Source organism: Leucoraja erinacea, chromosome 22 (assembly GCF_028641065.1).
Source record: "Leucoraja erinacea ecotype New England chromosome 22, Leri_hhj_1, whole genome shotgun sequence".
NCBI classification, from domain to species: domain Eukaryota; kingdom Metazoa; phylum Chordata; class Chondrichthyes; order Rajiformes; family Rajidae; genus Leucoraja; species Leucoraja erinaceus.
Window position 1 is genome coordinate 35,888,255 of NC_073398.1, and position 26,995 is coordinate 35,915,249.

Consider the following 26,995-nt stretch of genomic DNA (forward strand, 5'->3'; position numbering starts at 1 on the left):
AATATCGGGAAACAATATTCCCTGCATCTAGCCTGTCCAGCCCTAAGAATTTGTAAGTTTCTATATGATCCCTCTCAATTCTCCAAATTCTAGAGCAGGCTTATAAAACCAAGCTATATCCAGCCTTTACTTCATTAAGACAGTCTGACAAACCCAGGATCCGTCTGGTGAACCTTCTCTGTACTCCCTCTATGGAAATAATGTCCTTCCTAGATTTGGAGACCAACAACTGTAAGCAATATCCATGTGGGTAAGCACCAAGACCTGTACAACTGCCACATGTAGATCTAGGAGCGCAGTCCCTTCCTTTCCTATTTTAACTTCAAAAAAAATTCCCTTGTGCAATGAAGCTAACATACCATTCGCTTTCTTTACTGCCTGCTGAACACCTGCATGCCTACCTTCAATGACTGGTGTAGCATGACACCCAGGTCTCGCTGCATCTCCCCCTTTCCCAATCGGCCACCCTTTAGATAAATAGTCTGCTTTCCCGTTGTTGCCACTAAAATAGGAGACCCGACCGGTGCCACATTTATTGTACACAGTTTGTTTTTCTTTGCCTCTCATGAATAGAGCTTTAATATCCTGATTGGGAATGTACCAAAAGGTTCTCGGGCTAATTTGTGGAATGGCCAAACTACCATAGGGGGGGAGAGATTAAGTCGACCAGGTTTATATCTGAAGAAGGGTCTCGACTTGCAATGTCACCCCTTCCTCCTCTCCAGAGATGCTGCCTGTCCCGCTGAGTTACTCCAGCTTTTTGTGTCTATCTTAGGTTTATATTCAATAGATATATAGTAATGAGGAACTGCAGCTGCTGTTTTACAAAAAAAAAAGACACAATGTGGGCGTAACTCAACAGGTCAGGTAGCATCTCTGGAGCACATGGATAGGCGACGTTTCGGGTAGGGACCGTCTTCTGTGATTGTACGAGGTCGGAGGAGAAAGCTGGAAAATATCCCTGGACTATGCTTACCTGTTCGGTTTGGGATTATTTGAGCAGGGAACATAGAACAGTACAGCACAGGAACAGGCCCTTCGGCCCACATTGTCTGTTGCGAACATGATGCCAAGACCTCCTCTCATCTTCCTGCATAAAATCAATATCCCTCCATTCCCTGCATATCCACATGCCTATCCAGAGGCCTCTTAGAACACATCTATCCTATCTTTACATCTAAAACAACATGTAATTTGTGCTGAAGATAGGCACAAAATGCCAGAGTAACAGTGGGACAGGCAGCATCCCTGGAGAGAAGAAAAAGGTGATGTTTCGGGTCGAGACTGAAGAAGAATCTCGACCCGAAACGTCACCCATTCCTTCTCTCCAGAGATGCTGCCTGTTACCCCAGAGTTACTCCAGCTTTTTGTGGCTATCTTTGGTTTAAACCAGCATCTGCAGTTCCTTCCTACACATGTAATGTGTGCTGATGTAGCCACTAGGGTGATGGATGATGTTAGTTTGTTTTTTCTTGCAGTAAATGTTAATGATGAATGTTCTCGATAAACAGGTTCAAGCACAAACTAGTGAGCAGGATGAGTCCTCATCGTCACATCCAAGAGTTGAACTGGGACTTACCGAGGAGAAGCTGCCTATGACTCTCTCCAGACAAGAGGTACATTCTGCTGGTTCCGTTTAGTTTATTGTCACATGTACCAAGGTGAAAAGCTTTTGTTGCATGCTATGCGAGGAGTACCATCAGCACTTCCCTCTGGAAGGTGACTCCGGACTGGCAAAGCTGCCACAGCCAGACATAAAAACAGCTTTTTTCCCATGGGTACTAGCTCTACTCAATAACAAAAAGTCTGTAGCCTCCTTTTGCTCTATTTTATTTCATTCACATGTTTAATCAACAATGTTTTACTGTTAATGTTTAATGTTTTATGTGTCATTCCTAACTCACTGTATGCCATATTGTCACTTGCGAGCGGAGCACCAAGGTAAATTCCTTGTATGTGAATACTTGGCCAATAAACCCATTCATTCATTCATTTGACAGACTGGTTCCACCAAGATGCAGGACAGAACGCCACAGGAGATCATTCTTCCTTGTGGCTATCAAAGTGGACAACTCCCCCCCCCCCCCCCCCTAATCTTTGAACATCCCCAATCCTTTCCACTTGTCACTTTAATTTCATGTTTCATGTATTTTGTATTTTATGACTGTTGGCAAATCAATTTCCCTCCCAGGATAAGTAAAGTTCTATCGTATTGTTTAGCCAGTCAGCAGAAAGACAATTACAATCAGGAAACGCGGTAAGCTCGTGAAGACTCGTGAAGATTTTTCAACATGTTGAAAAATATCCACGAGAGCCCCGAGTACCTACGAGCGGCCATTACCATAAATCTCCGAGTTCGAATCAGGGGAAACTCGGGAGAACTCTCGAATGAACTCGGAACAGTGGGACAGGCCCATTAATATTTAATCAGGATTTGTACAATGAAATTTGTTTCAATAGGAATGGGAAATGGAACTTTTGTTATTCAATTTGGGTCCAAAATGTCAAATAACAGCAGGTCTGTTTCCTTGTTTAATATATTGGATTATACTGCAAAAGAATCTATTTATATTTAAAGAGGCCATGGTAAGTTATTAAGTCCCATTTGTTATGAGTTTTATTTGCTTCATAAGATCCTGCTATGGCGTTGTCCCATTCAGCAGCATTTGGAGCAGTTTTATCATAGTACAGTACAGCACAAGAGCAGGCCCTTCGACCCACAATGTCTGTGCTGAGCATGATGCCAAGCCCATCTCTTATCTATCTGTGCATGATCAATATCCTGGCACCGCATTGCAGGCACTCACCACCTTCTATGTAAAATATAAAACTTGCCCCGTACATCTACTGCCTCTCTCACCTTAAACCCATGCCCTCTAATACTTGATTGAGTATAGAAGCTGGGATGTGGTGTTAAAATTGTACAGGGCATTGGTGAGACCAAATCTGGAGTATGGTGTACAATTTTGGTCGCTCAATTATAGGAAGGATGTCAACAAAATAGAGAGAGTACAGAGGAGATTTACTAGAATGTTGCCTGGGTTTCAACAACTAAGTTACAGAGATAGGTTGAATAAGTTAGGTCTTTATTCTCTGGTGCGCAGAAGGTTAAGGGGGGACTTGATAGAGGTCTTTAAAATGATGGGAGGGATAGACAGAGTTGACGTGGACAAGGTTTTCCCTTTGAGAATAGGGAAGATTCAAACAAGAGGACATGACTTCAGAATTAAGGGACAGAAGTTTAGGGGTAATATGAGGGGGAACTTCTTTACTCAGAGAGTGGTAGCGGTGTGAATGAGCTTCCAGTGGAAAGTGGTGGAGGCAGGTTCATTGGTATCATTTAAAAATAAATTGGATAGGCATATGGATGAGAAGGGAATGGAGGGTTATGGTATGAGTGCAGGCAGGTGGGACTAAGGGAAAAAAAAGTTGTTCGGCACGGACTTGTAGATCCGAGATGGCCTGTTTCCATGCTGTAATTGTTATATGGTTATATGGTTAATTTATCCACCCTGGGGGAAAAAAGATATGTTTATTAAAGATGCAGCATTAATAAATATGTCACATTGGCCCCAAAACAAAATAATGGCGTTGAACATTTTCGAGGTACGAGAATATCACACTGGTGCAGACGTTCACAATAACAGCAGTGGTATCTCTACATCATCGTCTATATCTCTCGTTTCCCTTTCCCGTGACTTTCAGTCTGAAGAAGGGTCTCGATCCGAAATGTCACCCATTCCTTCTCTCCAGAGATGCTGCCTGTCCTGCAGAGTTACTCCAGCTTTTTGTGTCCAGCAGCTGCAGTTCCTTCCGACACATAGCAGTGGTCTTGTTGTGCACCATGATCCCAGATAATCTCTTGTTATCCTCACTGCACCATTAAGCAGCTTGCACTTTCATCAACTTTAAGTGCAAAACATTTTTGAGTTGAAAAGTGCAGGGATAAAACTGGGCATGAATGGGATTATCTTACTTAAGATAGGCACAAAGTGCTGGAGTAACTCAGCGGGTCAGGCAGCATCTGTGGAGAACATGCATAGGTGACGTTTCACAGAGTGCTGGAGTAACTCAGCGGGTGCAGCAGCATCTATGGAGCTAAGGAAATAGGCAACGTTTCGGGTCGAAACCCCTTCCGGGTTTCGTCCCGAAACGTTGCCTATTTCCAGAAGGGTTTCGGCCCGAAACGTTGCCTATTTCCTTCGCTCCATAGATGCTGCTGCTCCATAACTCAATGGGTCAGGCAGCATCTGTGGAGAACATGGATAGGTGACGTTTCACAGAGTGCTGGAGTAACTCAGCGGGTCAGGCAGCATCTGTGGAGAACATGGATAGGTGACGTTTCACAGAGTGCTGGAGTAACTCAGCGGGTCAGGCAGCATCAGTGGAGAACATGGATAGGTGACGTTTCACAGAGTGCTGGAGTAACTCAGTGGGTCAGGCAGCATCTGTGGAGAACATGGATAGGTGACGTTTCACAGAGTGCTGGAGTAACTCAGTGGGTCAGGCAGCATCTGTGGAGAACATGAGTACGTGACATTTCGGGTCGGAATCGTTCTTCAGACAAATATCCGACTGCGACTTATTCCGCTGGGTAGGAATAACAAGTGTCAGTGCTAGAAAGTAGCAGTCTCATCTCGGAGTCAGTCCCACCTCAGCTGCTCACGTCCCACCTCAGAGATGTTGAAGTCTAGGCTGATATTGCATTGTAGTACTAACATGATATTATACTGCGTTTTGGATGAGCTGTTAGAAGCTTTTTATGGCATTTTGCTAAAAGAAGAATTTCTTGCCTTTCTGTCTATATCCATCAATCATTATCACAAAAACAAAATCTTTATGTTCAGGTTAATTATTTTCACGTGTACTGAGGTACAGTGGAAAGCTTTGTTCTGCACGCTGTCCAATCAAATCAGATAATACTAAACATAAATACATTCAAGTCAAACTCCAGTACAATAGGTGGAGCAAAGGGGAAGATTCAGAGTGCAGAATATAGTTCTCAGCATTGTAGCGTGGATCATTATACAAAAAGTAGTAAACACAGCCCAGTCTATCATCAGCTCTGAGCTCCCTTTCATCGAGGGGATCTATAGCAGTCGCTGCCTCAAAAAGGCTGGCAGCATCATCAAGGACCCACACCATCCTGGCCACACACTCATCTCACCGCTACCTTCAGGTAGAAGGTACAGGAGCCTGAAGACTGCAACGACCAGGTTCAGGAATAGCTACTTCCCCACAGCCATCAGGCTATTAAACTTGGCTCAGACAAAACTCTGAACATTAATAACCCATTATCTTTATCAGTTTATTTATTCATGTGTGTCTATATTTATATACAATTGTATATGGACACACTGATCTGTTCTGTATTCATGCCTACTATATTCTGTTGTGCTGAAGCAAAGCAAGGATTTCATTGGCCTATCAGGGAAACATGACAATAAACTCTCTTGATTCTTGAATCAATCATACTGTTGTTTGTGGGAGGTTGTTCACCTGAGACCACTTCACAATCACTATCCTACACACTATGGACAATTTTACCAAAGCCAAGTAACCATCAATCCTGTACGTCTTTGGAGTGAGGGAGGAAACCGGAGCACCCGGGGAAAACCCACAGGCCCTGTACAGACAGCACCCTTAGTCAGGATGAATCTGGGTCTCTGGTGCTGTGAGGCAGCAACTCTACCGCTGCGCCACCGTGCTGCGCTTCATACAAAGTGCTTTTTGAAATAATAGACATTATCTGTTATATCGACACAAAATGCTGGAGTTACTCAGCGGGTCAGGCAGCATCTCGGGAGAAAAAAAAAGATTGAAGAACCGAAACATCACCCGTCCTTTTTTCTCCTGAGGTGCTGCCTGACCCGCTGAATTACTCCAGCACTTTGTGTCTATCTTTGTTATGAAACTTCATCTGCAGTTCTTTGTTTCTATTTTCAGACATTACCTGTCCTTTCTTTCCTGTATTAACTTCTCAAATTGCTCACTTGAATCTTGAATCTTGACTTACCGATCTGAAGGGATGAAAGTTTTGAGCGTAATTACTATTCCTATTCGCTTCCAAGTGTTTGGGATGGGATTGCAGTAGATGGTGCTGTTGTACCACACCAAATGTATTTAAAGATGGATGGAGAGGAAAGCTGCTACATTGGTTAATTCAGCTTGGTTCCCTGAAGGGAAAGGAAACCTGAGTGCTGACGCTTATTTCAAGCAGGAAGTTGTTTTGTCCCCTGAGGGTAACATTAAAAATTGTAGGCTTTGTATTTGGTTTTACTCTCACAAATACAGGGCCCTCCATAATGTTTGGGACAAAGACCCATCGTTTATTGATTTGCCTCTGTAATCCACAATTTGAGATTTGTAATAGAAAAAAATCACATGTGGTTAAAGTGCACATTGTCTGATTTTATTAAAGGGTATTTTTATACATTTTGGTTTCACCATGTAGAAATTACAGCAGTGTTTATACATAGTCTCCCCCCCCCCCCCCCCCCCCCCCACCACCATTTCAGGGCACCCATAATGTTTGGGACACAGCAATGTCATGTAAATGAAAGTAGTCACGTTTAGTATTTTGTTGCATATCCTATGCATGCAATGACTGCTCGAAGTCTGCGATTCATGGACATCACCAGTTGCTGGAGGATTGCCGAGCCCGGTATCCACCCGCGTGTGTGAAATCCTTGGATTTTATTACAAATCTGTCACAACGGGAACCCAACGGGTCCACGGGTCGTCTAGTCAACATATAAGACCTGCTCAATTGGGTTCAGACCGGCCAATCAAGAATTTACCATTTTTTAGCTTTGAAGAATTCCTTTGTTGCTTTAGCGGTATTTTTGGGATCATTGTCCTGCTGTAGAATGAACCGCTGGCCAATAGGTTTTGAGACATTTGTTTGAACTTGAGCAGATAAGATGTATCTATACACTTCAGAATTCATTATGGTACTACCATCAGCAGTTGTATCATCAATGAAGATAGGTGAGCCAGTACCTTCAGCAACCATACATGCCTAGGCCATAACACCCCCACCACCGTGTTTCACAGATGATATGATATGCCATTTATTGTCACTATACATGTACAGTGAAACTGAAAGCTGCTCGTACTCGGTGCATACATACAATTTAGCACAAAAAACAAGAGACAGAAAAACAAAAAACAGAAGGGAGAAGGGGGGGGGATTGGGGGGGGAATAGGTGCACAATTCTGCGGCGCTACATACATATATACATATATACAGATGGAAGTCCGTGGTGTTGGGCTGTGAAGTCAGTGCATGTGTGAATTAGAATTAATAGTAGTTATAATTCTCGGAAAGCAACTATTTCTGAGTCTATTTGTCCTGGATTTGATGCACCTATAGCGCCTTCCAGAGGGCAGCAGGTCGAAGTCCAAACGCAGGATGGGAGCTGTCTTTGATGATCTTCTTTGCCCTGCTAAGGCAGCGGGAGGTGTAGATATCCATCAGGGAGGGGAGAGGGCAGCCAATGATCCTCTGCGCTGTCCTAGTTACCCTCTGAAGCCTCTCCCTGTCTGCCATGGTGCAGCTGCCATACCATGCTGTAATGCAGTATGTCAGCAGGCTCTCGATGGACGAGCGGTAGAAGGTCAGCAGCAGGTTAGAGTCCAGGTTGTGCTTCCTGAGGACCCTCAGGAAGTGCAGCCGCTGCTGAGCCTTCTTGATGACCGCTGTCGTGTTGTCCGTCCAGGAGATATCAGCAGCGATATGGACGCCGAGAAACCGGAAGGTATTGACCCTCTCCACACACTCGCTGTTGATGTGTAGGGGGGCTAAGTCGGTGCTGTGCCTCCTGAAGTCGACAATGAGCTCTTTTGTTTTCCTGGTGTTCAGAATGAGGTGGTATGCTTTGGATTTTTCTTCTCTCCTCCATACTTTGCTCTTCCCATCACTCTGATATAAGTTAATCTTGGTCTCCTCTTCAAAAATAGGATGGCCAGGTTACAGTTTGCCAAGAAGTAATTGAAAGAGCAACCACAGTTCTGGAAAAAGGTCTTGTGGACAGATGAGACGAAGATTAACTTGTATCAGAGTGATGGCAAGAGCACTCTGTATCTTCCCCTTTGCTCTACCCATTGTACTTGAGTTTGACCTGATTGCATTTGTGATATTATCTGATCTGATTTGATAGCATGAAAAACAAAGCTCGGTACATGTGACAATCATAAACTTAAACAAATATTATTCTGGAGATGTCCAAAGAAGGGCTTCCCAGCGTTGCAATTCCTGTGATTAAAATCATACTTGTTATTTTTCAAGGTGATTCGAAGACTCCGTGAACGTGGGGAGCCAATTCGCCTGTTTGCTGAATCCGACTACGAAGCTTTCCAACGTCTTCGAAAAATAGAAATCCTAACTCCTGAGATTAATAAGGTAATGTTTCCATTTTGTACGAGTGGCATTTTATACAGAAACCGAAACATTCCCACTTGAAGCTTGAATATCACAATGCTATGTTGGAGACTATGTTAATTCATGGATGGACACAGTGTGCTGGAGTAACTCAGCGGGCCAGGCAGCATCTGTGGAGAACATGGATAGGTGACGTTTCACAGAGTGCTGGAGTAACTCAGCGGGTCAGGCAGCATCTATGGAGAACATGGATAGGTGACGTTTCACAGAGTGCTGGAGTAACTCAGCGGGTCAGGCAGCATCTGTGGAGCTAAGGAAATAGGCAACATTTCGGGTCGAAACCCTTCCGGGTTTCGGCCCGAAACGTTGCCTATTTCCAGAAGGGTTTCGGCCCGAAACATTGCCTATTTCCTTCGCTCCATAGATGCTGCTGCACCATAACTCAGCGGGTGCAGCAGCATCTGTGGAGAACATGGATAGGTGACGTTTCACAGAGTGCTGGAGTAACTCAGCGGGTCAGGCAGCATCTGTGGAGAACATGGATAGGTGACGTTTCACAGAGTGCTGGAGTAACTCAGTGGGTCAGGCAGCATCTGTGGAGAACATGGATAGGTGACGTTTCAAATTGGGACCCTTCAGACTGAAAGTGAAGGCGGGGGGGGGGCGGGGGAAGGGGGGGCGGAGGGAGAGAGGGAGAGAGGAGGAGGGAGAGAGAGAGGAGGGAGAGAGAGAGGAGGGAGAGAGAGAGGAGGCAGAGAGGAGAAAGAGAGGAAAGAAGAGAGGAAAGAAGAGAAGAGCTGGAGGTGACCAAATACCAGGAACAGTCGAGGCCAGTGGCAAATGAGCTTCAGCAAGGGTGTTATCTTGTAGGGTTGGCTGGGGAAGGTGTGATCTCAAGAGAAGCATGTGGAGAACTGTGGAACTGGTAAAATGACAGGGTGGGGGAAGGGGGCAGGGAGGGGAGGCGAGTGTATTAGAGAATTCAGTGTTCATACCGCTGGGTTGTATGAGATCATTTATGGCTGACCTGATTGGTCCCGGTCTTCTGTCGCCTCCAGCTCTCCATCTCTCTTCTCCTCCCCCAACCCCCCCACTCCGCCCCCATCATCTTTTCGTTTCAGTCTGAAGAAGGGTTCCAACCCAAAACGTCACCCATTTCTTTGTCTCCTAAGATGCTGCCTGACCCGCTGAGTTACCCCAGCTTTTTTGTGTCTATCTTTGGTATAAACCAGCATCTGCAGTAATGTCTTTAAACATACAGCGCAGAAACAGGCCTCTCAGCCCAGCAAGTCCACCCCGACCAGCGATCACCCCCATACAATAGGCAATAGGTGCAGGAGTAGGCCATTTGTCCCTTTGAGCCAGCACCGCCATTTAATGTGATCATGGCTGATCATCCACAATCAGTACCCCGTTCCTGCCTTCTCCCCATATCCCTTGACTCCACTATCTTTAAGAGCACTATCCTACACACACTACGGACAATTTACAGAAGCCAATCAACTTACAAACCTGTACATCTTTGGAGTGCGGGATGAAAACAGAGCACCTGGAGAAAACCCACACGGTCACAGGGAGAACGCACAAACTCCTCACAGACAATATCTGTCGTCAGGCACCAACCCGGGTCTCTGGCGCGGTGAGATAGCAACTCTACCACTGCGCCACTGTGCTGCCATGGTTTTTTTGTTTCTACCTGTGGTGTATATTATATAAATGGTGTTACCTGCCTCCAAGTTAAAGGGGGAGCAGTGTGATATAATTGGCATGTGTTATGTGTTGTGCGAGGGGATGAATGCGCTGGGGAGACTCAAGGTGGCGTTCTGGAATAATGAAACTTGTTAGTTTACTCCCGTATCTGAGTGTTACTTTAAGTCAGTTCCAAGCACCCAAACACACAACACTTCCCTTCTTGGAGGAAGATTGAGTGAATTTCATCGCCTTCCATCACAGTGAGGAATGTGATTCTACTGTGGTGGATGTTTATGTTAAACTCCATCGTGTACTGCGTTTGTGTGACTTGTATGTCTGCACGGTAACTCAAATATCACTGGACCTTAATTGGTGCATGTGACAATAAATGTGGACGTTGAACTGGAACTTCAGTCTGATCGTTTCTCTATTCCTGCCTGTAGGGTTTGCGGAATGACTTGAAAACTGCCATGGACAAGGTAGACCAGCAGAATCTGAATGAGTTTGCGGCTGGACAGGAGCAGGGTGAACAAGTGGAGCAGAATGACCTGAAAATTCATGAAGAAAACACCACCATAGAGGAACTGGAGGTAAGTAAGGGCTTTGTACGATGGGGCTATCTGAAGGCAGGAGCTATGAAGGTTTTAAATCTTTGGTTTTATCATCTAACACTACCTTGATGAATAAATGGCAATTTGAAACACAGAATGGTCGCATTTTACAGTGGGGTTAGTTGGAAATCTTTATTCAAGATTATTTATGGGATTATGGACATTATTGACAACCAGTTTACTATCCAACCAAATCGACTTTTACAACCTGATCGTTTGTCTTTATATTCATGATCTAACTCTGGTTCATTTTGTTTAAGAAAGAACTGCAGATGCTGGAAAAATCGAAGGTAGACAAAAATGCTGGAGAAACTCAGCGGGACAGGCAGCATCTGTGGAGAGAAGGAATGGGTGACGTTTCAGGTCGAGACCCAGAAAGCATCTATGGAGCGAAGGAATAGGCGACGTTTCAGGTCGAGATCCTTCCGTCTCGACCCGAAACGTCGCCTATTCCTTCGCTCCACAGATGCTTTCAGTATCTTGACCCAAAACGTCACCTATTCCTTTGCTCCATAGATGCTGCCTGACCCGCTGAGTTTCTCCAGCATTTTTGTCTACCCTGGTTAATTTTGTGGTCGCTCTTTGATCTTGTCAAAATTACTTTATACCTTGCTTGTTGGGTAAAAACTAACTGCTTGTCACAGAGCATGAAAAACAGGCCCTTTGGCCCAACTCATTCATTCTGACCATGATGCCCCATCTACACGAGTCCTATTTGGCCCATATCCTTTTTCAACTTTTCCTATCCTTGTCCCTGTCCAAGTGCCTTTTAAATGCTGTTCTAGTTCCTGTCTCAACTACCATCTCCAACAGCTCGTTCCATGCACTCACAATCTTCTCGGTTAAAAGTTTGTCATTTAAGTTTCTATTATACCTTTCCCCTCCACCTTTGTTCTCTAGTTCTTGATTCCATTACCCTGGGTAAAAGACTGCATTCAACCTATCTATTCCCCTCGTGTTATTATAATAATAATAATAATAATAATAATAATAATAATATATTTTATTGTCATTGCACGTTAGTGCAACGGGATTTAGTATGCAGCTCCAACCGATGAAAAAGAAAAGTAAAATAAATAAATAAGCTGTGTGACGTGACCATCTGAGGGAGACAGTCCGGGGGGCGGGGTGGGGGGCACTCAGCAGGGCCGGTTCAGAGCCGCTATAGCTCTGGGAATAAAGCTGTTTCTGAGTCTGGAGGTTTGGGCGTAGAAGGCCTTGTAACGTCTGCCGGAGGGAAGTAGTTCGAACAGTCCGTTACAGGGGTGTGAGGAGTCTTTATGGATGCTGACGGCCTTCCTGAGGCACCGTGTGTGGTAGATGCCCTCCAAGGCTGGTAGATGTGTCCCATTAATCCTCTGCGCTCTGTGGACGACGCGCTGAAGAGCTCTCCTCTCCGCCTCCGTGCAGCTGAGATACCACACAGAGATGCCATACGTTAATATGCTCTCTGTGGTGCAGCGGTAGAAGGTTGTCAGCAGCTGTTGGGGCAGACCAGTCTTTTTTATTGTCGTCAGGAAGAACAGTCGTTGGAGTGCCTTCTTGACCAGCGCAGCGGTGTTGGTGGACCATGTGAGGTCCTCTGAAATGTGAGTGCCCAGAAACTTAAAGCTGGACACTCTCTCCACACTTTCCATACTCTATACACCTCTATAAGATCACCCCTCATCCTCCTCAGCCCTAAGAGTTCCAGCCTGCACAACCTCTCCCTGTAGCTCAGGCCCGCGGGTCCTGACAATATCCTCGTAGATCTTAGGTTTGTTTAGTTTGGAGATACAGCTTGGGAACCAGGCCCTTCGGCCCACCGAGTCTGCACCGACCTGCGATCCCCACTCACTTCCACTATCCTACACGCACTAGGGACCATTTATTTCCAAAACCAATTAACCTACAAACCTGCGCGTCTTTGGAGTGTGGGAGGAAACCGGAGCACCCGGAGAAAACCCACGCAGGTCACGGGGAGATCGTACAAACTCCGTACAGACAGCACCCGTGATCAGGATCGTACCCAGGTCTCTGTGAGGCAGCAACTCTACTGCTGCGCCACCGTGCCGCCCAAATTCTGAACAGCTTCTCTGAACTCAATCCAGTTTCAATTTCCTTCGATTCAAAGCAGCCGATGCCACAGAAATAACTCCTGATGCTTGCTGCAAGTTGTTAGCTTCCCAGACCTAGCCTGGGGGCTGATCCTAGCTTTATAGACAATAGACAATAAGTGCACGAGTAAGCCATTCGGCCCTTCGAGCTAGCACCGCCATTCAATGTGATCATGGCTGATCATCCCCAATCAATACCCCGTTCCTGCCTTCTCCCCATATCCCCTGACTCCGCTATCTTTAAGATCCCTATCTAGCTCTCTCTTGAAAGCATCCAGAGAACCGGCCTCCACCGCCGTCTGAGGCAGAGAATTCCACAGACTCACAACCCTCTGTGGGAAAAAATGTTTCCTCGTCTCCGTTCTAAATGGCTTACTCCTTATTCTTAAACTGTGGCCCCTGGTTCTGGACTCCCCCCACCCCTCACCCCTCATCTCGGGAGAAAGTACATGACCTTAGCTTGACAGCGACGCAGCCTAATTTTAATCCCATCGCTCAGACTCCTACCTCCAACATGCTATCTTGGGCAGTGAAGATTAACAATTCTGTCGTCTGAAACAGAAATACAATACTGCTTGGCATGTCAGAGAACGTTTATATTGAGAGCAGCAACGTTGATGTATCAGATTCTCTGCTCCCAGGTCTGAGTGTTCCCAGTATTTTTTGTTTTTTGTTACCATTTAACGGAATTAATTTTGTTGAATATTAAGGAAGTAGTCAATAGACAATAGGTGAAGGAGTAGGCCATTCGGCCCTTCCAGCCAGCACCACCATTCAATGTAATCATGGCTGATCATCCCCAATCAGTACCCCGTTCCTGCCTTCTCCCCGTATCCCCTGACTCCGCTATCTTTAAGAGCCCTATCGAGCTCTCTCTTGAAACGGCCTCCACCGCCCTCTGAGGCAGAGAATTCCACGGACTCACAACTCTGTGTGTGGAAAAAGTGTTTCCTCGTCTCCGTTCTAAATGGTTTACTCCTTATTCTTAAACTGTGGCCCAACTGTAGGTGTACGGCATAGAAACAGGCCCTTCAGCCCAACTCATCAATGCTGACCAAGATGCCCTATCTAAATTAGTCCCATTTGCTCATGTTTGGCCCATATCCTTCCAAACTTTTCCTATCTATGAACCTGGCCATGGAATGGAGTGTTGGAAAGTGCTGCTCGCAGTGTGAGGTCGGCTTTGACCCACTGAAGGTGGAGTAGGCACAAGGGGCTGTGATGGCAATTTGTTCTGCTACTTGTATTCTGGAACTCCACGACTAGTTTACTTTAAAGATACAGCATGGAAACAGGCCCTTCAAGTCTGCACCGACCATCAACCCTGCACATTAACATTATCCTACACACACACACGCACGCACGCACACACACACACACACACGCAAACACACACACACACACACACACACACACACCCGCACACACGCGCGCGCGCGCGCACACACACACACACACACACACACACACACACACACACACACACACACACACACACACACACACACACGGGACAATTTACAATTTTACCTAGCCAATTAATCTACTAACCTGTCGGTCTTTGGAATATGGGAGGAAAACGGAGCTCCTGGGGAAAACCTACGCAGGTCACGGGGAGAACGTACAAACTCCGTACAGCACCCGGAGTCAGGATCGAACCCGGGTCTCTGACGCTGTAAGGCAGCAGCAACTCTACCGCTGTGCCACATACTACCCTGTAGTAGTATAGTCCCCTCCTACAGTGTGTAGGAAGGAACAGCAGACGAAGATAGACACAAAAAGCTGGAGTAACTCAGCGAGACAGGCAGCGTCTCTGGAGAGAAGGAACTGGTGTGAAGAAGGGACCCATTCCTTCTCTCCAGAGATACTGCCTGTCCCGCTGAGTTACTCCAGCATTTTCTGTCTCTCCTACAGTGTGTTAGTCATAGAGTCACGTTGCACGGGAACAGGCCCTTTGGCCCAACTCACACATGATGACCAAGGTCGACTAGGCCCATTTTCGTGTGCATGACCCATATCCCGCTAAACCTTTTCTACCTGTGTACCTGTCCAAGGTGTCTTTTAAGTATGGGACACAAATACATATTTTTAAATTTGAAAAACATAAATCGATAGATGCACAGATAAATGAATAAATAAATCAATAAGTAGATTACAAATGTGGGCAAGTGGCACTAACATCTTGGTTAAGTTGGGCCAATGGATATACGATTCTGTGCTTATAGTACCTGCCTCAGCTGCCTCCTCTGGCAGCTCGTTACACCCGCCATAGTCTATGATTCTGGCATCAGCACGGGACAGGCCATTCGGCCCACAATGTCTCTGCTATCAATGGCGCCAATTGCGACTAATCCCAACTGCTTTTACGTAGTCTATATCCCCCTTAAGGGCAATGTCCCACTAGCCGATTTTCTTCAGCTCAGGGTCGCCAAGATATTTTGAACATTTCAAAATCCAGCTGCGACAAAATAAAGTGTTGAATAATCACCGCGCGTCAATAAGTTTTTCTCGGTGACCTGATACCGGTAGTCACCGAAACAAAATTGCCACATGGTACAGGCCCTTTATTCTATTAGCTACTGTTCAGTGTTTCATTTACAGTGCTTCAACATGTGAGCATTCATGGGTTGTTTTTTTAATGCAGGCGTTGGGCGAGTCCTTGGGTCAAGATAACGACTACAAAGACATGGACATCATAACCAAAGTTCTCAGGGTAAGGCTGAATACATTGATGGTATATTCACTGTGGCGCAGCGGTAGATTCTGACGACTGTACGGAGTTTGTTTGTTCTCCCCGTGACCGTTCTCCGTGCAATTTACAGAAGCCAATTAACCTTCAAACTATTTATTTAAGAAGGAACTGCAGATGCTGGACAATCGAATGTAGACAAAAAGTGCTGGAGAAACTCAGCGGGTGCAGCAGCATCTATGGAGCGAAGGCATAGGCGACGTTTCGGGTCGAGACCCAGTCTGAAGAAAGGTGGAGACCCGAAACGTCACCTTCGCTCCAGAGATGCTGCCTCACCCGCTGAGTTTCTTTTTTTTTTTTTTTTGTTATTTTTATTAGAAGTACGGTAAATTACAATACTACACAACACATATATCACCCACTGAGTTTCTCCAGCATTTCTGTCTACGTAGCGATATACGAGAGTGGACAGTTAGATTTAAGTCTTTGATACTGGCTGCATTTTTGATGCAGCACCTCCTATAGATCCCTTTAATGGTAGGGAGGTCAGTACCATTGATGGACCAGGTTATATCTTCAGATATGGTATTCTTGCAAGAAGGGTCTCGACTCAAAGCGTCACCTATCCATGTTCTCTACAGATGCTGCCTGACCCGCTGAGTTACTCCAGCACTCTGTGAAATGTCACCTATCCATGTTCTCCACAGATGCTGCCTGACCCACTGAGTTACTCCAGCACTCTGTGAAACGTCACCTATCCATGTTCTCCACAGATGCTGCCTGACCCGCTGAGTAATGGTGCAGCAGCATCTATGGAGTGAAGGAAATGGGCAACGTTTCGGGCCGAAACCCTTCTGGAAATAGGCAACGTTTTGGGCCGAAACCCTTCTGGGTTTCGGCCCGAAACGTTGCCTATTTCCTTAGCTTCATAGATGCTGCTGCACCCGCTGAGTTACTCCAGCACTCTGTGAAACGTCACCTATCCATGTTCTCCACAGATGCTGCCTGACCCGCTGAGTTACTCCAGCACTCTGTGAAACGTCACCTATCCATGTTCTCCACAGATGCTGCCTGACCCGCTGAGTTACTCCAGAACTCTGTGGCCATCTCTGAAGCTGAACTTCACTGTGGAACTCTACTATTGATATATTGATTCAATTTCCTTTCTAAATTTCTGCGGAAAAAAGTGGAATTATTTGAATCTAATTTTTTCGGTAATGTGCCGTAATCTACTTTTCTTTCTCCTTTAGTTTCTGCTGGATGTTTGGGCTAAAGATCTAAATGCTAGAGAGGATTATTTGAAGGTCAGTGTACAAGGCAAACTGGCTGGGGCGACTCACAAGCAAACGGAATCGTACTTAAAACCTCTCTTCAGGAAACTGCGGAAAAAGGTGAGCAGCCTCTTCTGCCAAAGCTGCAATCATGTCACTGTTTGTTCTAATTACTAGAGGAGCTGTTCTCTGTGGCTATGGACCAGGGTTAGTGGGAGAATTTTGTTTAGCGATATACGGAGCAGGAAACGGACCCTTCAGCCCATCGAGTCTGTGCCGACCTGAGCCCCGTGCACTAGCACTCTCCAACACACTGGGGGACAATTTACAATTCTTGCAGAAGCCAATGAAACTACAAACTTGTACATCTTTGGAGTGTGGGAGGAAACCTACGTGGGTCGCGGAGAACGTTCAAACTCCACACAGACAGCACCTGTAGTCAGGATCTGTCTGTACGGAGTTTGCACGTTCTCCCCCTGACCTGCGTGGGTTTTCTCCGAGATCTTCGGTTTCCTCCCGCACTCCAAAGACGTGCAGATTTATAGGTTAATTAGATTGGTATAAGTGCAAATTGTCCCCAGGGTGATGGTGTTGGTGTACCGGGATTGCTGGTCGGTGTGGACTCTGTGGGCTGAAGGGCCTGTTTCCATGCTGTATCTCTGAAAACTAAACATTATATCCCTGTGGACAGGTTGATTGCAATCATTTATAGTCTGTTTAAGAAAGAACTGCAGATGCTGGAGAAATCAAGGGTAGACAAAAATGCTGGAGAAACTCAGCGGGTGAGGCAGCATCTATGGGGCGAAGGAATAGGTGACGTTTCGGGTCGAGACCCTTCAGACTGATGTGGGGGAGGGGGCTGGAAGAAGAAAGGAAGGGGCGGAGGCAGTGGGAGAGCTGGGAAGGGGAGGGGAAGGAGGGAGAAAGCAGGGACTACCTGAAATTGGAGAATTCAATGTTCATACCGCTGGGGTGTAAACTACCCAAGCGAAATATGAGGTGCTGCTTCTCCAATTTGAGGTGGGCCTCACTCTTTTATAGTGTGTTCACTGGAAGCACACCACAAAGAAAGCTTTTCACTATTTCATTCCATGTGATAGAGACAAACATGTAGGCAAGTTTCCCTGCCAATTCACCTGCAAAACTGGGATGTGGGAGCAAACCGGAACAGCCGGAGGAAACCCGGTTACAGGGAGGATGTGCAGACATCAGTCGTACGACAGGGAAACTTGCCCGTGCCGACCAAGATGCCTCATCTACGCTGGTCCCCCCAGATCCCTCTAAATCTTTCCTTTCCATGTACTACCTGTCTTGTCAATGATGTTCTAGACTAGCACTTGTCACAATTGCCCCCTCTAGCAGCTCATTCCATGCACGCACCACCCTGAGGGAGAACGTTGCCTCTCTGGTAATGATTCCCCTATCCGGGTAAACAACCTTGCATCTGCCCTCTTGATCTTATCCCCTCATCATCTCATGAGAATGGGATTAAAAGGTAAAAGGTGTCGTAGACTTGATGGGACGAATGGCCAAATTCTGCTCCTATAACATGATTTTATGCACCTCTTAAAAAATCACTCTTCATCCTCCTGAGCTTGAAGGAATAATGTCCTGGTCTGCCCAACCTCTCCCTGTAGCTCAGGCCCTCCAGTACCGGTAACATGCCTCGTATGTCTCATCTGCCACTGTGCCAAACGTTTATCAGTTTAGTTTTAGTCTAGAGATTACAGCGCGGAAACAGGCCCTTCGGCCCACCGAGTCTGCGCCGACCAGCGATCCCCGCACTCTAACGCTCTCCCATACACACTGGGGCTAAGTAACTGTCTTATGAAGAAAGACTGGATAGACTTGGTTTATACTCTCTAGAATTTAGGAGATTGAGAGGGGATCTTATAGAAACTTACAAAATTCTTAAGGGGTTGGACAGGCTAGATGCAGGAAGATTGTTCCCGATGTTGGGGAAGTCCAGGACAAGGGGTCACAGCTTAAGGATAAGGGGGAAATCCTTTAAAACCGAGATGAGAGGAACTTTTTTCACACAGAGTGGTGCATCTCTGGAACTCTCTGCCACAGAGGGTAGTTGAGGCCAGTTCATTGGCTATATTTAAGAGGGAGTTAGATGTGGCCCTTGTGGCCAAGGGGATCAGAGGGTATGGAGAGAAGGCAGGTACGGGATACTGAGTTGGATGATCAGCCATGATCATATTGAATGGCGGTGCAGGCTCGAAGGGCCGAATGGCCTACTCCAGCACCTAATTTCTATGTTTCCATGTTTCTAACCTACAAACCTGTACGTTTATGGAGTGTGGGAGGAAACTGGAGAAAACCCACGCAGGTCAGGGGGGGAGAACGTGCAAACTCCGTACAGACAGCACCCGTGGTCGGGATGGAACCTGGGTCCCTGGCGCTGTGAGGCAGCAGCTCCACCCGCTGCGCCGCCCGGCTCTGAACTGCTACGTGTTTTCAGTAATGGGAATGTACACAGTTGAACGTTCCCATAGCAATGCAGATTATAATGTTTTTACCGATTTGACCTCAAAAGGATATAATTTATTGCTGAATAAATTTGCCGAGTATTCCGGAAATCCATAAACCTTGAGCAGCATTTGATAGTCCCCTCGTGCTGATTGCACTTTGTGGCAGAGCGTGAGAAAGCTGACTGTGACATTCATCATCAATACATTATTCTCTCTGATTACTGCCACTGCCGTGTTTATCGGGGTGACATTGTACAGGCTATGAATGATTAGCCCATTATAGTTGGTGCTAACATTAAATTGCTATGATTTCATGTCATATGATATCGTGGAAATTAGAGTATGTTTCTTTTACTTTCCCCCCCACAGACCCTGCCTCAAGACATCAAAGAATCTATAACTGATATCATCAAGTTCATGTTGCAGAGAGAATATGTCAAGGTATGTCACCAATTATTAAGAAAGAACTGCAGATGCTGGGAAAATCGAAGGCAGACAAAAAATGCTGGAGGAACTCAGCGGGTGAGGCAGCATCTATGGAGCGAAGGAATAGGCGACGTTTCGGGTCGAGACCCGGAAGGGTCTCGACCAGAAACGTCGCCTATTCCTTCGCTCCATAGATGCTTTCCGTGTCTCGATCCGAAACGTCGCCTATTCCTTCGCTCCATAGATGCTTTCCAGGTCTCGACCCGAAACGTCACACATTCCTTCGCTCCATAGATGCTGCCTCACCCGCTGAGTTTCTCCAGCTTTTTTGTCCACCTTCGCTAATTGTTAAACACCTTTCACTATATTAAAGGGCCAGTCCCACTTTCACGACCTAATTCACGACCTCTGCCGAGTTTGCCTCAACTCGTGTGTTGATAGTTTAATATGAATAAGATGAATTTTCAAGCCAGAATTGTTTGTTTGAAAGTTAGAAATCAATGAATTGTCAAAAAAGTGCAACATATTTACATTGACAAAGAAAATATGGGTTTATTTTTTATTTCCAGACAGATTGCTGTTTTTTGGGGTCTATATCGGATCTTAAATGAGGGTCCTCAATAATTTCCACTGGAAATGTTAAATTTACGCAGGATCTAACTTAACATTTCATTTCCAGTAGGTAGTTACGTCCCACATTTTCCCCCTCCTCATCCTCCTCCTCTTCTGCTTCCTCATTCATGACTCTCCCAGCATTAGACTCCCATCTACACCTCGCCTTGCCTCGGCAAGGCCAGCAGCCCAGACCATCACACACACAAACCAACCTCCCTTCCACCAACTCCATCTACACCTCACGCTGCCTCGGCAAGGCCAGCAGCATCATCAAGGACCACTCACCCCGGTCACTCCCTCTTCTCCCCTCTCCCATCGGGCAAGAGGTACAGAAGTGTGAAAACCAACGCACACAGCTCCAGATTCAGGGACAGTTTCTTCCCGGCTGTTATCAGGCAACTGAACCATCCTACCACAACCAGAGAGCGGTCCTGAACTACTATCTACCTCATTGGTGACCCTCGGACTATCTTTGATTGGACTTGCTGGCTTTACCTTGCACTAAACATTATTCCCTTATCATGTATCTGTACACTGAATGGCTATATTGTCATCATGTATTGTCTTTCCTCTGACTGGATAGCACGCAACAAAAGCTTTACACTGTACCGCAGTAACATTATAATAAACCAAAATCAACTCAACATTACCATGTCAAGGCTCATAGAAACAGACAATAGGTACAGTAGTAGGCCATTCGGCCCTTTGAGCCAGCACCACCATTCAATATGATCATGACTGGTCATCGTAAATCAGTACCCTGTTCCTGCTTTCTCCCCATACCCCTTGATTCCATTGGCCCTAAGAGCTGTATCTAAGGCGATACTCCTCAATGCGATACTTCCCTTATTCTTCTAAGACAGCATGGCCCTCACGATTCTGGCCCTTCTTCCACTACCCAATCTCCAAGGCAAATAATAAGTAAGTGGACTAAATGTACACACAAGGTGTTGGGTATGGTTGCATTAAAAACCATGTCCCATTGGCAAGAGATCCCTACTTCTGTACTGTTGGAGTAAAAGCCAAGCAGAATGCATGGAAATAATGAAGATAGTTAAACCAAGTTGGCACTGTGGGTCACCAGCCAGACTTTTTAATATACACATGGGTGCCTTGATGGATTGAAAGATGCAGCAAGGAAACAGGCCCTTCGGCCCACCGAGTCCACACTGGCCATCGATCACCTGTTCACACCACCTCTGTTATTCCACTTTCTCATCCACACTGGGGACAATTTACAGAGGCCAGATATCCCACAAACCCGCACGTCTTTGGAATGTGGGAGGAAACCCATGCGGTCGCGGGGAAAACGTACAAGCTCCACATAGACAGCAACGTCACAGTTGGGATCGAACCCGGGTGTCTGGCGCTGTGAGGCAGCAACTCTACCGCTGCGCCACCGTGCCGCCCCTTGACGTGCAACAAAGAAAAATTCACTAGCTAACCAATTAACTAGTCACATTTTGTGTAGCCAAGTTGAGGAGTTGAGCCAATGAACATACAGGGGAATCAAGAACCTGAGGGCATAGGTTTAAGGTGAGGGTGGGGACGATTTAAAAGGAAGAAGAGGTGGTGGGTGTATGGAACGAGCTGCCGGAGGAGGTAGTTGAGGCAGGGACTATCTCGACGTTTAAGTGATATTTAGACAGGTACATGGATAGCACAGGTTTAGAAGGATATGGGCCAATTGCAGGCAGGTGGGACATGTTGGCGGTGTGGGCAAGTTGAGCCTAAGTCAAGTCAAGTCAAGTTTATTTGTCACATACACATACGAGATGTGCAGTGAAATGAAAGTGGCAATGCTCGCGGACTTTTGTGCAAAAGACAAACAACAAAACAACCAAACAAATTATAAACACAATCATAACACACATATTCTTATTCATAATAAATAATGGAAGGAAAAGCGTTCAGTAGAGTTAGTCCCTGGTGAAATAGGCGTTTACAGTCCGAATTGCCTCTGGGAAGAAACTCCTTCTCAACCGCTCCGTTCTCACCGCATGGCAACGGAGGCGTTTGCCTGACCGTAGCAGCTGGAACAGTCCGTTGCAGGGGTGGAAGGGGTCTCCCATGATTTTGTTTGCTCTGGAGCGAGGGCCCGTTTCCACGCTGTATCACTCTATGACTCTCTCTCTCTCTCTCTCTCTCTTGTGGTTTCTAGTGATGATATTAATTTTGTGTATGTATGAATTTGACATATACACGGTTTGCTTTCCCTGCAGGCGAACGATGCTTACCTTCAGATGGCCATTGGCAACGCTCCCTGGCCCATCGGAGTCACCATGGTGGGAATACACGCACGTACTGGTCGAGAAAAAATCTTCTCCAAGCACGTGGCCCATGTATTAAACGATGAAACGCAGCGGAAATACATTCAGGTTTGTCTGAAAGCTCTGAGTTTAGAGAGAAGATGCAAGGCCAGAGGGTGGTGGGTGTATGGAACGAGCCGTCAGAGGTAATTTAGACTGTCCCAACGTTTAAGAAGCAGTTAGACAGGTACATGGACAGGACAGGTTTGGAGGGATATGGACCAAGCGCAGGCAGGTGGGACTGGTGTAGATGGGACACGTTAGCTGGTGTGGGCAAGTTGGGCTGAAGGGCCTGTTTCCACGCTGTATCACTCTATGACTAGTGTAATGGGATTAGTGTAGCTGGGACATGTTGGCCGGTGTGGGCAAGTTGGGCCGAAGGGCCTGTTTCTACGCTGTATGTCTCTTATGTCTCTGCGGGTGCTGGTTTACAAAATAAAGTCTCAAGTTGCCTGACCCGTTACTACCTGAAACGTCACCCATCCTTTTTTCTCCAGAGATACTGCCTGACCCGCTGAGTTACTCCAGCAGTTTGCTTCTATCTTCATTTGTAAACTGGCATCTGCAGTTCTTTGTTTCTACTGCAGTAGCCATCGGGAAGAAGGTACAGGAGCCTGAAATCTGGAACGTCCAGGTTCAGGGACAGCTTCTTCCCCACAGCCATCGGGCTATTAAACACGACATCAAACAAGCTCTGAGTAGTGAAGGTTACACAAAAAAGCTGGAGAAACTCAGCGGGTGCAGCAGCATCTATGGAGCGAAGGAAATAGGCAACGTTTCGGGTTAGATAGCACAGATTTAGAGGGATATGGGCCAATTGCAGGCAGGTGAGACATGTTGGCGGTGTGGGCAAGTTGAGCCCACACCTATTTCCTTCATTATTGCCATAGAGGGAGTGCAGAGACGGTTCACCAGACTGATTCCTGGGATGTCAGGACTGTCTTATGAAGAAAGACTGGATAGACTTGGTTTATACTCTCTAGAATTTAGAAGATTTAGAGGGGATCTTATAGAAACTTACAAAATTCTTAAGCGGTTGGACAGGCTAGATGCAGGAAGATTGTTCCCGATGTTAGGGAAGTCCAGGACAAGGGGTCACAGCTTAAGGATAAAGGGGAAATCCTTTAAAACCGAGATGAGAAGAACTTTTTTCACGCAGAGAGTGGTGAATCTCTGGAACTCTCTGCCACAGAGGGTAGTTGAGGCCAGTTCATTGGCTATATTTAAGAGGGAGTTAGATGTGGCCCTTGTGGCTAAGGGGATCAGGGGGTATGGAGAGAAGGCAGATACGGGATACTGAGTTGGATGATCAGCCATGATCATATTGAATGGCGGTGCAGGCTCGAAGGGCCGAATGGCCTACTCCTGCACCTAATTTCTATGTTTCTATGTTTCCATAGATGCTGCTGCACCCGCTGAGTTTCTCCAGCTTTTTTGTGTAACCTTCGATTCTCCAGCACCTGCAGTTCCTTCTTAAACATTAAGCTCTGAGTAGTAACAGTCTTATTATTATTGCACTTTATCTGTTTATTTATTGTGTACACACTGAACTTTTATCTGCCGTTCTGTTTTGTGTTTGCATATTCTGTTGTGCTGCAGCAAGTGAGACACGTGACAATAAATCTCTCTTGGCTCTTGGCTTGAGTAATTCAGCAGGTCAGGCTGCCTCTCTGGAGAACATGATTAGTCGATGTTTCAGGTCGGGACCTTTCTTTAGATGTGTAGGAGAGAACTGTAGATTCTGGTTTAAATCGAAGGTAGACACAAACTGCTGGATACACAAAGTGCTGAGTTACTTCAGCATTTTGTGTCTATCTTTCTTTAGGTATTATGGGGCGGGGGGGAAGCTGGAAAAGAGAATTTAGAGACCCGCTTAGTTTAGAGATACAGCACAGAAACAGGCCCTTCGGCCCACCGAGCCCACACTGACCATCGATGACTCCTTTACATCAAGTCCTGTTATCCCGCTTTTGCATCTACTCTTTACAGACTTGATACAATTTGACAGAGACTAATTACCTAGTTTTTATTTATATTGTAAATGTAAATACTGGTTCTGTTCTGTTTTGCACAATCCCGCAGGCATTGCCACTTTCATTTCATCTTGTATGTCTTTTTTTTTATTTTATTAGAAGTAAGTACAGTCATATGGCACCAAAGTGCCTAATATATATTTTCATAATACATTTTATGTACAACTTCTTTTTTTTTTGTTACATTGAAAAAAGATGAGAATAAGAAAAAGAAGTTAGATAGTAAAGGATAGAAAGATGTGAAATATATAGTGTGTGAAGAAAGAAAACGAGTAAATGAAGAAAGTTGAGAGAGAAAATAGTGAAAAGAAAAGGAGATCATTATTTATAATCTTGACCAACCCTCGTCCAGTCCTGAAACAGTTATTTTTTACAATTGTGTTGCACCATATGATTCCAAAAAAACGACGAATGGAGACCAACTCGTTATGAATTGGTCTGATTTATCCATTAGGAGGAATCGCATTTCCTCAAGATGAGCGGTGTCCAACATACTTGCAATCCACATTTTAAGTGTTGGTATTGATGTACCCTTCCAAAATTTAAGTATTAATTTTTTTGCTATTATTAAACCATAATTAAGGAATAGATTTTGAGATGTGTTCAATTTATTCCCATCTTCCATTACACCAAATATAATCATTTCAGTATTAGGTTCCATTCTTGTCTTGAATAATTTTGTAAATATTTCAAAAATATCATTCCAAAATCTATAAAGTTTTATGCAGGAAACTAAGGAGTGTGTTATAGTTGCCTTTTGGGCTAGACATTTATCACAAGTGGCGGATATGTTTGGATAAAATTTGTTCAATCTTGTATGTCTAAGTGACAAATAAAGTTGACTTGACTTGACTTGACATGGGATGTGGGAGGAGACCCTTGCACGCCGTCACAGGGAGAACGTGCAAACTCCACACAGACAGTCACTGTGCCCCTCCTATTGTTTTTCTTTATCTGAAGATTCCAGCATCTGCAGTCTCTTGTGTCTCCAGTTATGATGGGGGTATTGTATTGTAACTTCAATGGGATGCAGAATGATTGAGCAATAGATGTCATGTATTGAAGATTGTCCCAGTGAACATTTGTTACTTGTTTCTAGGGGCTGAAGCGACTGATGACCATCTGTCAGAAGCATTTTTCTACCGACCCGTCCAAGTGCGTGGAGTACAACGCTCTCTGATCTGCGTGCTTCTGGACCGGGTACAATATGCTCACGAGTAAGAGAGTTGGGGCCAACATGAACCATAAACAATATATCATGTGCACCTAGTTAGTGCTTTGTACATTTTCTTCAGAAAGGCATCAAAACTCCAACGTTTCTCAACTGTTTGTTTAATATTAAATAACTTGTAAACATCTGTATTCAATTCTCTTCAATTAGTCTTCGAGTAATTCAAGACTTTTTTTAATGTGGACATAACTCACGCAGTATTTTGGGGGTTGGGTGGGGAGGATTAGCAATTAGAAGCAGAGTTATATTATTATGTATATAGTTATTAAATAGTCTCCATTTTTGCTCAGTTAGTTTTGGCTAAATCTCACTTTTGTTCCTCCGCTACTGTCTACTAATTGTACTTGCCTTGGTCGATAGTTTTTGTAGCATTGTAATATAAAACATTTATACGCTTTATGCTGGTTTATTATTGTCGTTAGATGGGGCGTGGCACGGTGGCGCAGCGGTAGAGTCGCTGGCTCGCTGCGCCAGAGGCCCGGGTTCCATCCTGACTAAGGGTGCCGTCTGTGTGTACGTTCTCCCTGTGACCGCGTGGGTTTTCTCCGGGTGCTCCGGTTTCCCCCTACACTCCAAAGGCACGCAGGCTTGTAGGTTAGTTGGCTACAGAAAAATTGTAAATTGTCCCCAGTGTGTAAGATAGTGCTAGTGTGCGGGGTAATAGCTGGTCGGCGCGGATTTGGTGGGCTGAAGGGCCTGTTTCCACGCTGTATGTCTAAAGTCTAAAGAGATACAGGGGACAGCTTTGTTTGCGTGCTATCCAGTCAAATCATACTGTGGATGATGGCAATCAAGCCGTAAGCTGGACAATAGATAAATACCTTAATGCAGAATATAATGTTACACACTGTTCAAACAACATTGATTTGGATAACGTTATAATTTAACAAATCACCCTGAATATCTACAGACATAGTCATGTAACAAGGAAACCAAAATGTCCCATCAAAGCCCCTATACTTTTTCCTATCCATGTCCTTGTCCAAGTGTCTTCTAAATGGTCTTATGGTACCTGCCTCCACTGCCTCCTTTGGACACTTGTTCCATACATATAAATACATAAATAGAATATTATACATAGATGGAAACATACATAGAAACATAAAAAATTATAAACACACGGACAGGACAAGCTAGATAGATGCAGGAAAAATGTTCCCAA

General features: G+C 45.4%; 1 protein-coding gene across 1 annotated transcript; it reads left to right on the forward strand.

Annotated features, from left to right (window-relative positions):
- The first annotated feature begins 1,513 nt into the window (after nucleotides 1-1,513).
- On the forward strand, nucleotides 1,514-26,230 carry LOC129707970 (pre-mRNA-splicing factor 18). The gene is made up of 8 exons (XM_055653482.1): nucleotides 1,514-1,616; nucleotides 8,291-8,404; nucleotides 10,519-10,665; nucleotides 15,427-15,495; nucleotides 16,722-16,862; nucleotides 19,589-19,660; nucleotides 22,483-22,638; nucleotides 25,702-26,230. The coding sequence occupies exons 1-8, from the start codon at nucleotides 1,596-1,598 to the stop codon at nucleotides 25,780-25,782; spliced, it is 801 nt and encodes a 266-aa protein (XP_055509457.1). The 5' UTR covers nucleotides 1,514-1,595; the 3' UTR covers nucleotides 25,783-26,230.
- The last annotated feature ends 765 nt before the right edge of the window (nucleotides 26,231-26,995 follow it).

Coding starts and splice junctions, on each gene's coding strand:
- LOC129707970 (XM_055653482.1), top strand. CDS start 1,596: ATGACTCTCTCCAGACAAGAG. Junction 16,863..19,588: donor TCAGGAAACTGCGGAAAAAG/GTGAGCAGCCTC, acceptor TCCCCCCCACAG/ACCCTGCCTCAAGACATCAA. Junction 19,661..22,482: donor TGCAGAGAGAATATGTCAAG/GTATGTCACCAA, acceptor CTTTCCCTGCAG/GCGAACGATGCTTACCTTCA.